The sequence below is a fragment of the Macrotis lagotis genome, chromosome 3 (assembly GCF_037893015.1).
Source record: "Macrotis lagotis isolate mMagLag1 chromosome 3, bilby.v1.9.chrom.fasta, whole genome shotgun sequence".
NCBI lineage: Eukaryota > Metazoa > Chordata > Mammalia > Peramelemorphia > Peramelidae > Macrotis > Macrotis lagotis.
Window position 1 is genome coordinate 177674181 of NC_133660.1, and position 14041 is coordinate 177688221.

A 14041-nucleotide genomic window follows, 5' to 3' on the forward strand; every position below is an offset into this window, starting at 1 on the left:
CTTAAAGTTGATGGAGAATATCTTTGAAAATTTTTCTTGGGACTCCCAAGCAAATTTAAATTACTCCACAAATAGTTCCCTTAATATGAAATCTTGATATTTATAAATGGAGTTGAATTCTTTTTCCTTCTCACTATTAAAAAATAAATCCTCCTGGAGCAGTTAGGTGATGACCCTGGAGTCAGGAGGACCTGAGTTCAAATCCAGCCTCAGACACTTAATAATTACCTAGTTCTGTGGCCTTGGGCAAGCCACTTAACCCCACTGCCTTGCAAAGAAAAAAAGAAGTCCCCAATTACTCTATTTGAAAATTCTAATTTCAAGCATTTGGAAACCACTATTGAAACAGAATAAGTATTCACATGGAAGCGATGTTCAGATAGGACAAGCTTTTGGTTATTAAGGGAAATTCTCTTTCAACAGGATTTTCTTTCCATCTTTTTGCTTTTCTTCTTTTAAAACACCTACAGACCAACATTCGCTTTTATCAAACATGAAATTAAAGTGATGACCCTGAATTCAGCTGACTCACTTCGCAAAAGAGTACATTTCTGTTTTACTTCTCTTACCACTTCAATCCCCCCCCCCAATGGATCCTACATCTGGGACACAATCACATTTGTTTCAGTAACCAGTGGGAATAGGACAAAGGATAAAAATAACAATAGCAACAATTGGGTGAATCAAGATTTTGGAAAATGGTCTCTGCATCAAAAATACATAACTTGAGCCAAGGATCGTCATTTTCCATATTTAAAGTCTCTACAAATCTTAAGGTTTTTAAGCAATGACTTTCATTTGTCTCTCTCCTCTCTTTGATGGTGCATATTATACATGTCCCGAAAGTCTCAGTGCCCTTTTAAACTTTAAGAGCTATATAATTAATCATAAATTTTACAGTCCAGCACCAATCATCATAAGGTAGGGGAGGTTTAACACAAAGGGCAGTGGATTTGGACTCAGGTGGAGGTAGACTCAAATCCTGCCTCGGATAATTCTGGGTAAATCACAACCTCCCTGGGTCTCTGTTTCATCATCTGTGAAATGGTGATAATAAAAACAGCCACTTCTCAGGGTCGCTGGAGGGAATCCATGAGACATACTGTATAAGTTCTTTGCAGCTCCCCCCCCCAAAAAAAATCACTACATAAATGAGAGATACTATGATGAGCAAGTGGGCTCTAATTCTTCAAATTCCTTGACAGGACAAGGGGCACTATAGGGGCAACAGCAACAACATCTGTTCTATTGCTCCAAAGATGGAAGGAGGCTGCTAAGCCTGCAAGGGACCAGGAGAGGTTGCTGAATGAGAGTCAGGACACGTTCCACATGATGACCTGGAGTGAACGTGAGCTGCTGCCCCTTGAGGAAGCATCCGTTAATCCAAGGTGACCTATCCTATTCTGATGACAGACTGAGCCAAGCCTACTGCGTGCCTCAGAAATCATTTACTCCCATATAAAACAGTGAATTGTTAACAAAGGCCCATTTGTTTTAAGAGCTTATCCAGTCCTTAAGTCTTGTAATGAAGCGGACTACAGGCCAGGGGAGTACAGCATCTAAATGGCAGGCTCGGAGATGGAAAGTCAAGCCATCCACAACCCTGGAATAGAATCAACATTGTTTCCTAAGCCTCTGCCCAAGTTAAGTAAATAAGTGGTTGGGGAGAGCCTACCTGTTACCCGACCTGCTTTAGAAGAGGAGTGACTGCTCTTAGGTGCTGGAGGTTGGGAGAGACTGAGTAAAAAGGAGAGCTTTTTGTAATGTGATAGCTCAACACGATCCTGCCCCACCCTGGCCCCGAGTTCACACATCCTGGTGATAAAATCATGGCTTTAATGGATCAGAAAATAACCCACTGAATGCAGACTTAAAGCAACCCTCAATGGAGGGATCACTCCAAGACCCACCAGTGACTAGATCACAGACTTCCCACACCACCATGACCTAGCCCAGATAGAACAGGAGTCATGGACCCTGTTGGCAGTCTAGTGAAGCCTAAAAGCATCTCATTAGAACGATGTTTTAAAATGCATTAAATAAAATGCATGGGGTTAGAAAAGACATCCGTTTTAAAGAAATAAAACAATTTTTTTTTTTAAGATCAAGGAATTAGACTTAAGAACCTTTATGACAGATTTGGTAGGCTACTCGGCTATCCACGACGCAATCCAATGCTGAAAACGGGTCTGGCACTTCTCTGGCAGATATCTGTTTTATTATAAAGCTTTTTGCATATACTTCATATCGATTAAGGGCAAATTTTTTTCCCTGAAAGCTAATCAGGTCCAGGAGGCCAGGAGGCACAGACGGACCTCTCCAAGCCCTTGGAACCCTTTCAGTTCAGGAAAGGTCAAAGCCCTCTTTTGTTGGATTGTCTTGACAGGCAGAGGAATCCAACGTGTGAACTGTTTTCAAACTAGCAACAGATCCTTGCTCTTCTCCTCACTGACCAAGTGCCCACAATTTATTAAGGCACTACATCAGGAGCTGAATTGACTTTGAAAAATACAACAAAAAGTCAAGGAGAAAACTGAAGCAAAGTGAACAAAGGATTAGAGTATCACAGACAGCGCTGGAAGGGACCTTCGAGGTCATTAGTTCAACCCTCCCAAGGTCACACAAATAGTAACTGCAAACCTGGCCTACTATCTACTGTACCCTTACAAACAAAGGGAAACAATACTGGATGCTTTAGATTTAAGAAGAATAAGAAATAAGAAAACACTGCCCGAAACAAGGGTATTAATGACTGGTCTTGAAGATAATGTGCCAAGTCAAGACAATGAGCAACATATATTAAGTCTCTACTCTTGTCAGGTGCCGAGGTTACAAAGAAAGGGGGGGAAAGTCAAACAAAACCCCAAAAGAACAAAAAGCCAAGTCTCTGCTCTCAAGGAAATGACAGTCTAAAAAGGCAGACAATATGCAAACAACTGTGTACAAATGCTGTCTACGGGAAGGAAAAAGGATGGAAGGATGGAAAGAAGGGGGAGAGAGAGAGAGAGAGAGAGGAAGGGAGGGACGGAGGCAGGGAGGGGACTAGTGTTAAGGAGGATCAAGAAAACCTTCCTGTAGAAGGGGGATTTTAGCTGGAACTTGGGGTAAGCCAGGGAGAGTGGGGATATAGGAAAAAATAGAATAGGCATGGGGAACAGTCAGTGGAAATTCACAGTTGCATCGTGTCTGAAGAAAGGCAAAGAGGCCAAAATCACTGAATCACAGAGTCCATGGAAAAGAGTAAAGAGTAAGAAGACTAGGCAGGAAGGGGCTGGGGTGAGAAGGGCTTCAAAATCCAAATAAAGGGTTTTACATTTATCCTGGACATGACAGGGAACACCACTGCAATTTACTGAATGTGGCATCACGATCAGGAAGATCCCTTTGACAGCTGAGTGAAGAAGGGACTCCCACTTCCAAGTCAAAAGAAACTTAGGGCAGGGAGGTTACTGCAATAGTCCAAGAGTCAGGCTTGCACAAGAGTGATGACAGGGTCAGAGGAAAGAAGGAGAAATGAGGACATCCTGATTGTAGCTATCTTCTAATGGAATTTAATCCACATTATTGCTAAAGACGAAGAAATACAGAACAGTTAACAGAAATGAGGGTGGGGAAGGAGGGAGAGAGACAGACAGGAAGAGAGAGAGAAACAGAAAAAGGGAGAGAAACAGAGAGAGGGGAAAGGGGGAGAGAGAGAGAGGGAGAGAAAGAGAGGAGGGGGGAGAGAAAGAGACAGATGAACAGAGAAGGAGGGAGAAAGAGAGACAGAGGAAACTAACAATGCAAAGTAACCTGTCTAGTTTAATTTTAGGATTTTAGATAATATAAGAATCAGAGAATCACGGGATATCCTACCTTTAAATAATGTTTAAGTATAAAATCAAAACTATAATGGTGTAAATATTCTTATCTACCACATTATACTGATGATCCAGAAAAAAACTTTAGAAAGACTCACCAAAGACTCTGGCTACAAATCCTAATGGAAATTGTGATGCAAACATGGTAAGAAACCAGGGGGCAGCATAGAGACTGGGACCAATCTCATGTTCTTCCAGGTGACTGTAGAGATCTCTATGATAATCATGAAGAAGTCTTGAGAGCTGGTACATCTGGATCTGTGGGAATACATGAATTTGAGTATATACATAGCTCCAATACATATAAATTTATGAATTTACAAACACTGTTTAATCTATTTAATGGAAAAAGATTATTTTTTAATTTAAAGCTTAATATATAATCATTACAACTTCAAAAGTTCAATTTGGACTGAAGAATTTACACCATGATCACATGAATGAGTATCATTCCACACCTTCCATTTTCCTGTGATTTTCAAACATCTCTACACTAAGAAAACATCATTTCTCTATCATAAGCCTATTCTAAATAAGACTGACTCTACATAGTTTTACAAAAGTATCATTACTATATTATAACCAATTGCCCCAATTCTGCTCAATAAATCGTACTGGTGAACTGGCTGGAGGACTGGTTTCAGAGATGGAAATATCTGGGCTCAAGTCTTTTCTCTAAAACATACTGAGGATATGTGAGCAAGCCAGTGAACCTCCCTCTCTCTCCAGAGCTCCAGATAATATTCTCATAAACATATATATATGTCTGTATATGTGTATATGTATATATAAACAGTTAACATTTATATAGCACTTACTATATATTATATATAATATATATTGCGGGGCAGTATGCCTTACAATGACCTCATTTGTTCCTCATAACAACTCTAGGAGGTGGGTGCTATTATTATCTTCATTTTACAGATGAGGAAAATAAGGCAAACAGAGGGCAGTGACTTACCTAGGATCACATGACTATTAAGTGACTGAGGTTAAATTTGAATTCAGGGCCCCCAACTCTAGGTTTGGTGCTTTCTCCATTATCCCTAACTGTTGACAAGCACCAGACAAATTGGTAATCTGAATTGAGAGTTCCCATTGCGAGTTCCTGATGTGAATGAAACCACAAGTTCACATTAAACTCTACCCCCTAGATAAAAAACCAAAAATAACCAAAAAGACCTACAAGTAGCCATATTCCAACCATTCACACTGCTGAGACAATCCTATGATTTTTTATGAAGCTAACTGCCATCTCCTACTTTTTAAAGGCAGTGATATGGAGAAATGGATAAAATGCCAGGTTTAGAGTCAGGAAGACCTCAGTTTGAATCCAGCCTCAGACACTTAAAAAGTTGTGATGCTGGGTAAGTCAATTCTGTTTGCCTCAGATTCCTGTAAAATGACTTGGAGAAGGAAATGGTAAAGCACTTCAGGATCTTTGCCAAGAAAAACCCCAAATGGGGTCACAAAGAGTTGGGAACAACTGAGTAACAACTTTTTTTTTTACCTAATGTGTAATTGTGAAATCAATTAATGATGAGGCATGATAACCCATAGAAAGATGAGCTCTCCTAACAAAACACTCATTTTTACAATAAGACCTACCATTATTTCAAACATCACTCAAATCAATCTTGTAACTGTAGCAAGAGAGATCCACTGTACTTTTTCACTAAAATTTATTTAGGGATATATTACCTCTCTCAGGAAATCCATTTTGGTTTCTTTTAGATCTGAACCAAGAAGACTATTGCTTATTTTCTCAGTAATCTTGTGGAATAAGGAAGTATTGCATAATCTTCTAAGAAAACCATGACCCAGTAAAGTTATGACTCCACATCCAGATACCTGGGGGTCTTGTGTGTGTTTCCAGCCTAGGAATGAAGAGGAGCTAGGCTAGGCTGGGCCATACAGGGATATTTCTTGCTGTATGCTGGCCTTATTCTGGATAAATACTAGTAGAGCCATCTAGTAAAGAAGCCTCAGACAGGCTTACAGAAGTTAAGAGGTAATATGAAATTTTCTGATGTAGTCACTTCTCTTTAGCATTTCCAAATTAAAAAGTCTAAAATGAACAAAAAGAATAGTCAACACTAAAAGGGTAATGTAACAATAAATAAGCTACATAAATTTCAAAAACTTTGCTTCAATGTCATAAAATTGGCTTCATGGCTGCTAAAAAGCTCTTATTTCTGGTCTTAAAATGTTAACATTAATGATAATGTGGGGAGAAAAGAATCTGAAACTACTTGTGGAAAGTGTTAGTTGGGCCAAAGCTTCCTTAGCGGATAAAAGCGAGTCTTTTTATGAGATTCTTATTCACTGGGCTCAGAACTAAAGTTGAGACAGTTTTTAATGGCTTAAGTCTGATGCCCTGAAAATATCTGGCTCTAGCTTATCCTTCCCGAGATCTAATTTAATAACTTGTTTGTATACTGTAATAGAAAAGTCAAAGTTGCACCAAATCTTCCCAAAAAGTTTTTATTTTAGATACATTTCAGCTTCCCTTTATCTTCAATTCATTTGCCTTAAATGGAAGTAGGAAGAAAAGATTTATTTCCTTTTTTTAAAAATAGGATCACTTGGGGTGGCTAGGTGGCGCAGTAGATAAAGCACCGGCCCTGGAGTAAGGAGTAACTGGGTTCAAATCCGGTCTCAGACACTTAATAATTACCTAGCTGTATGGCCTTGGGCAAGCCACTTAACCCCATTTGCCTTGCAAAAAAAAAAAAATAGGATCACTAAACTCTAGATGAAGAGAATGCTATGGATATAGTTTACTCAGATATTAGCAAAAGCTTTTGATAAGATTATCTCATGCTATTCTTTTAACAGAGACATCATGGATTAGATTATAATGCAACTAGATGGTTTCCAAATTGGTGAATGACTGAACTCAGAAAATAGAAATTAATGCTTCAATCTTAGTGGCAGGAGGTCCCTGATGGGTCGGTCCCTCAGGGTCTGTGCAGTTTAACAATTTTGTCACTGACTTGGATAAAGGCATTAATAGCACATTCATCAAATTTACAGATGACACAAAGCTGGGAAGAATTACTAACATCGTCAAAGATGGTAGTTTCCAGTTCCAAAAGGATCTTGACAGATTGGACTGAATTTATTAAGATGCAACTCAATAGGGACAAATGTAAAGTCTTGTGCTTGGGTACAAAAAAAAAAATCAACAATACATGAATAGACAGTGATTTTTCAGAAAAAAAAATCTTGAGAGTTTTAGTAGGCTGTAAGCTTGAATCAGTAGTGTGATGTGGCAGCCAAAATGATCACTGTGATCTTGGTCTATATTGAGAGGCACAGCTTTCGCAAATAGGGGGAAGTAAGAGTCCCACTACACTCAGCCCTTGTTTGGATTCGGCTGGAATTATGTTCAAGTCCAGCCAGCATGACAAAAAGACCTTGAAGAGGTGAAGACTATCCAGGGGAGGGCAACTGGGATGATGATGTCATATGAAACACGGGCATATTCAACCTGGAGAAGATGGTTACCTTCAAGACCCTGAAGGACAGTCAAATGGAGCAGGGAGGAATCTTGCTCTTTTTAGGCCAAGCGAGGAGCAACAGGAAGAAATTGTCAAAGCCAGTTTCAGGCCCAATGTCAAAAAATGATTCCTTTAGCTGTCCAAAACCCTCTAGAGATGTGCTATGTCCCTAGCTTTGAAGGCTGAATGGCTGACCACCTGTTAGGTTTGGTAAAGTGGGGACGGCCTTCATGGATTAAAGTTAATAGAAGTCTGCTAAGGGTCTCTCTTCCCTCCTTAATTCTATGACTGTACTTCAAACACTGTTATATTCCACTGATACTTGGTGTCTCTCCCATTCATATATCTCAAAGTTCCTGAAAAAAGTATTCTGTGTGATCCTGCCCAAGTCCCCCAGCTTCTCTCAAGTCTCAGTTTCCTCACCTGTAAAATAGGGATAATAACCTATTTCAGAGGGTTGTTGTAAGGATCAAATGAGATAATGTATGGAAAGTGCTTTGTAAATCTTAGAGTGCTATATAAATGTTTGCTATTCTTAATATTCTTATTATCCATTTATCCTATCATCCCACATAAAGTGTTAATATCTTGAAAATAGGGACAATGTCACTTGACGTCTGTATCTCTCTGCATGCTCTTGTAGTAGGGGAAATACAACTCATGTTTACTGAATATGATGATGGTTCATTCACAGCACTTTCCAAATTACAGGCCTGAAAAGCAGAGAGTTATGTCCTGATCTTTTGCTTATCAGCCACTGGGCTCACAGGACTAGCAAGAATGTGTCTTTGCACAACGCCCCTGGCTTTAATTATTGGCTTTCCTGGTGCCACAGTCTTTTTTTCAAGATTGAAGGACAACTATCATACCTGTAAAATAATCATGTCTGGTCGATATTGTTTCCGGAGCCCCATGTCGAACATTAAAAACTTCAACATTTTAAACGCATCCTCTTCACTCATATGAAGGAGCAGAACACCTGCCACGAAGCTCAGACCCTGGCAATAACCAACCTCCTGGTCTAAGAGCGAATAGGCCTTCAAAATATTGTAGAGCGACAGCTGCCCAGCTCCCAGCTGTGCCGAAAAATACGGATGTGTCGGAAATGTACGTCCTGGAGAAACAAGTAGTTTCAGTCATGACTCACAGAACCTACAATTTAGTACCTTACCAGGCTGAAGAAAAAGAAACTTTAAGTCAATCTTTAACACCATTTGTATTAAGAAACAAGGCAAACAACTGTGTATCCTGTTGATATCAAGTGGTGTGTGTGTGTGTGTGCTTTTTTTTAAAAACCAAATAAAAATCAGTTCTTTTCACTGCTTGTTTTTTTTTTAAATATTATTCAGGTTAAAATATTTAAAACTACTCTGGCAGGTTATCTTAACCTAAATCTAAAACAAAGATTTTCCTTTCCCTCACAGTAAACCATTCTTCCTTTGGGCATTAATCTTAATAGCAATCTTTAACCCAAAGTTAACTTTATCAGCTTCACCTAGATCTAATCAGCTTTTTGACCAGAATGGATCAGTCTTTTAGATTCTGCCTTCAAGTTCCTACAGCAACAAGCCTATGTGGATCTTTTTTTCCTCCACAAAGCAGCAAGTATTTACTTTTAAAGAAAACACTTGGAAAGAAAGAAACAAGTCCCAATGCTCGGATTATTTTCAACCAAAGCCAGTATTCAAATGAAGATTAAATATTTCCTTTGTCTAAGAGCCTTTTGCAGTGGCCTACTAGTTAAATAGGACCCTACCCTTTTCCTCCTGGAATGTGGCCCTAAGGCTCCTGAGGATCTGTTTCCAGATACCATAAGAGTTCTTGTTCTACAAAACCGATGGTAAGAGCCAACTTCACCAGCAGTGCGCTTATCCAGGGAGACAAGTCTGAATTGGAGATTTGATTTCCGGCTTCCAAGGTTGGTAAGGCTGGGGGCAAGTCTACCCGGGTTAACATTCATCTCCGGATGCCTGGCGTGGACAGTTTACTTCTGTTATTTACAAGGATAAAAGGAATTACCAGGGGTTTAAGATAGCACTTAACCAGGCCAGACAGATTTATTTATATTTAAATGAACATGATTAAAGTTGTCTCTTAACCACTTTCCATGACTGGGTCCAACTCTTCTTCCCTGAGTGTTATGCTTAGAAGCTCTTTCTAATGAGCTGCTTCATCAGTGGATAATCCCCACCCCCACTCCCCCACCCCATTCCCCACATCTAAGAAATCTAGTCTGCTCGGTTCTTTTCCACAATCCAGAGACTCAGCCCAACCAGGGATTCTTGCTTTCCTGGGACACACCCAGAGGGAAAATACATATTCCATACACTCAGATAATCAGGGAAGTCAGATATTAAAGGAGGGGAAGATCTTGTCTCCCAGCAGCAGAATCCCACAGAATTCCCAAGAGTGTCTCCAAGCTCCTGCCTTGGACTCTATCCGACACTGGAGGCAGCTCTCCTCAGAGCTAACTATTCTGCTGGTGGGAACACAGCCTATCCCTGTGAATTTAATGAATAATTGCTATTCTTTTCTATCCTTGAGCATACTTGCTTTTTCAGCCTATCCAAGTTTTATTAGGTGGATCCATGAAGTATGATCAGATGGCACATATAGCTATTACTGAGTACAGCTCAGTGTAGACATATACATATATCTATACATATCTGGGCATCTGGATGGTTCAATGGATAGAGCATCAGCCCTGGCACTTGACTCTTACTAACTGTATGACCTTGGGCAAGTCAATTCACCCTGATTACCTCCCATCCAGGGTCATCTCCAGTCATCCTGATTCCTTTCTGGCCACTGGACCCAGATGCTCCTGAGGAGAACGTGAGGCTGGTGACTTAGCACTGCCCCACCCCCATCCAATTCATGCACTTGTCCCTGATATCAGATGGGTCTTTTTCAAGTACGAAGGACAAATATCATCATCACAAAGATAATGTCTACAATAACCTTGCCTCCCCTGAAGATGCTCTCCCTTCCTCTTCTGAACCCTTGCTGAATTTACTGACTAAAACAGGCAACTAATTACCAACAAAGAATTGATAATGGCTCCTTTGCATTACTCTTATGTCTTTTTCTTAATGTCTACAGTTGGTCTCCAACTAGACAAGAAGGTCCTTATGGGCAGGCTTTACTACATCCTCTGTATCTTTAGTACCTAGGACAATGCCCAGCAAGTAGGCACTCAAAAACTATTTGTTAATAATGATGACAATGACAGCTGTGTTATTTCCACTGAGGAATTGTCAACTTTCCAAACATCCCAGTCTAAAATAACACCAACAACTCTTTCCCGTGTTTGGAGTGTGCCAAGACAAAGTCTTTTTTTTTTTTTTTTTTTTAGATTTTTGCAAGGCAGTGGGGTTAAGTGGCTTGCCCAAGGCCACGCAGCTAGGTAATTATTAAATGTCTGAGGCTGGATACGAACTCAGGTACTCCTGACTCCAGGGCCGGTGCTCTATCCACTGTACCACCTAGCCGCCCCAAAAGTCATTTTTAAAGGTAAAGTCTATAAGATAGTAATAGCACATTGTTTGGGAATACTCAGGCTGCATCTGCTATCAGTTCATTGGAATTAACCATAAAGTTATTATTAACCTTATTAACAGACACCTAGAAACATCAAATACAGGGAAAACTCTTCTTCCCTAATTGTAACTGTAATTGTGACAAATGAGCATAATTTATGTACTTGGGACTGGACTCATGACTTCATTGGTGGTACAGGTTGCTGCAAGCCTTGCTAATGATGGAATAGTAAAAAATAATTTTAACAAAAATACTAATTTGGGGTACACATAGCTAATGATGAAACACATGCTCTTTTTCCTGATTTGGTCAATGTATGATACCTCAGCACCGAATACTGGATATTGGGGACAGACATAGCTGTTGTTTCAATTGCTTTAATAACTTTCTGTAATTACTTAGAAGGTAAGGTTCTAGGTAGGGGAGGATAAATGTTGGGAAATAAAAATAGCATTAAAACGCATATTTTAAACATATGCATATATAGTATACACATATGCACATATGCATATAACTACAAACACACATTATATGTGTGTATGTATATATTACACATGCAAACATACAAACCCATACAACACTCATGGCTATATTAGTATTAGGTTGAAATCTTGTTTAGTATAATTGGTAGAAAATTTGCTTTAATGAATAGATAAAGATGGTCTAGTTTCATGCAAACTAGGCAGATGCAGAGCTAGAAGGTTCTCCAGAGGCCATTTAGTCTAATTCCTTCACTTTACAAAAGGCAATCAGAGGCCCAGGTGGCCCAGGAGATGGAGCACTGGGTCTGGAATAAGACCTGAGTTCAAATTTGGCCTCAGATACTTGTTAGCCTAAGACAAACTGCTTAACTTCTATCTGCCTCAGTTAACTATAAAATGAAGTATTATAATAATAAGTCCCCTTCCTTTAACCTCTCTTACCCCATCCCACCAGGTTGTAAGGTGTGTCTGTCTGTCTGTCTGTCTGTCTCTCTCTAACTATATGCATATATATTCACATATATACACATATATACACAGGTATATGTCTATGTATACATATGATGTAGATAATAGGTGTTTCACTAATAATGCTTGTTTCTTTTTTTAAAAGTTATTTAACAGGCATTTTTTAAAGCATTTAAGGGGGCAGCTAGGTGGTACAGTAAATGGAGCACTGGCCCTGGAGTCAGGAGTACCTGAGTTCAAATCCGGCCTCAGACACTTAATAATTACCTAGCTGTGTGGCCTTGGGCACACAGCCTTGCAAAAAAACTAAAAAAAAAATTAATCTAAAAAGCATTTAATATGTATAAGGCATTATTAAATGACTTGCTCATATTACACAGGAAATAAGTGGTAGGATGTAATTTGAACTAGCTTATTTGATTTTGGAGTCATTGAGTACCCTTCTTCACTATGACCTACATCAGAGGTAGTCTGAAAAGATTTTGTCTTAAGTGTACATTTATAAGTTGTAATACTGCAAATATTCCCAGAAAATATTTATATTTTTGATATTATTTTAAATATTTGTGATATATACTTAATATTTATAGTATCACAGAACAGTATGATTAGCTTATTGAATTACTGACACTGAATTACTAATATCCAACTCAGGAGTTACCTTTCCAAGAAGCCTATCCTGATCCCAAAAATGACCTTTTCCCTTAGAGTTCCTATAGTACTTCTCTCTAATGCACTCATGCTGTCATTATTATCAATTAGCTTGTATTTTATCCCTGTATTAGACTATAAGTTCTATTAGATAAGGACTGCATCTTATTTAAATTCTTTACCTTTGGATAGCATAAGGCTCTGTATACAGCAGACAAGGGATATTTGAGAGAATGAATTAATTGAATTACAGAATTTTAAACACACAAAAAAGTAATCTAACTCATTAATATGATGGGTAAAGAACATGTCCAGTCAGTTTAACTTCCCCAAAGTCACAAATAACAAAAACAGAACCAAAACTCAAGTAATTTGGGTACCAACCAATGTGCTTTCCATTATAAGTAATGTAGCAAAATATATTATCCTAGAAATGTATTGATTATTCCAAATTCCAAATTAATAAAATCAAAATAATGAGATTAATTTTTAAATGAACATTCCAAATACTCTATTCTTTTTCTTCCTATTACATTTTATCTTTTTAACTGCTACTACTTAAAAACAAAAAAGAGGGGAAAAGTGTTGTAATATTTTACAGATGTTACCATGGATCCAACAGTAAATATATTTAATCTTATATAACTTAACTATAATGAAAGCTTCCTCTTTTTAATACTATTTTTAAAAAACAATTTTTTTCAACATCAAGCCTCAGGCAGTTTTCATTTACTCAGAGCCAAATTTTTTCTGAGAATGGTTTTACCTTTGCCAGTTACTGAATTATTTTCTTTTTCTGTCAACTTCTAATGCTAAATCAGTCAGCAGAAGATAAAGAATGGTGGTTCTCTGAAGCAGGAAAGGACATTTCATTTCCTGAGTTAGAAATCTCTTTGCACTTCTAATATGAAAAAGAATTTAAGGGTTCTATCATTTCAGAATTAATTAGCAAATGAAAGTGTTGGCTGAGCCTGAGGAGTCCTTGATATGAGATGGTAGGCAAATATTGACTCAAAAAACATTTTAATTTACTCATACTTTAAAAACAAACCTTTTGCTTAAAATCCAATTAGAAACCTTAACAATGGTAAATACAACCTAAAATAATGGATTTCCTAGTTCTACTTACCTCAGGAGTGTTGGAAGGGTTTGTTAGACATAAAGAGGTAGACAAATGTGAGCTGTTACACTGGTTAATGCAAACCCCAAAACAATCAGTTTTATAACCATCACAAAGTTTTTGTATTTTATTTTAGGGGAGAAAGAAAATGCAAGTATTTCTGTATTCAATCTCTATATGGAGATTGAAAATTAATCAAATGAACTTTAAAAACTCACTAGAAATCTTCATCCCACCTACTAAATTGCGCTTGATTTGGGATTTGGGATTTCAAGTCTTGTAAAACTTTTGAAAGCTCTTATGGGTTTTCCCAAGGGAAAAAAAAATGAATCTAATTTCATTGAAAGTCTACTGACTTTCAGGTATTTAAATAAAGTTGAAATTAGTCAGTTTTTATCTGGTTCAGAATTGTAA

General features: G+C 38.2%; 1 protein-coding gene across 1 annotated transcript in view; it reads right to left on the bottom strand.

The window, feature by feature from the left end:
* The window catches only part of TBC1D1 (TBC1 domain family member 1), a 252928-nt gene that overhangs the window by 26578 nt on the left and 212309 nt on the right, over nucleotides 1–14041 (bottom strand). Inside the window, exons 13-14 of the mRNA XM_074231584.1 lie at nucleotides 8236–8480; nucleotides 3959–4118 (exon numbers count right to left, since the gene is read on the bottom strand). Coding sequence (XP_074087685.1) covers nucleotides 3959–4118; nucleotides 8236–8480 — 405 coding nt within the window. The remainder of the gene's footprint in view (nucleotides 1–3958; nucleotides 4119–8235; nucleotides 8481–14041) is intronic.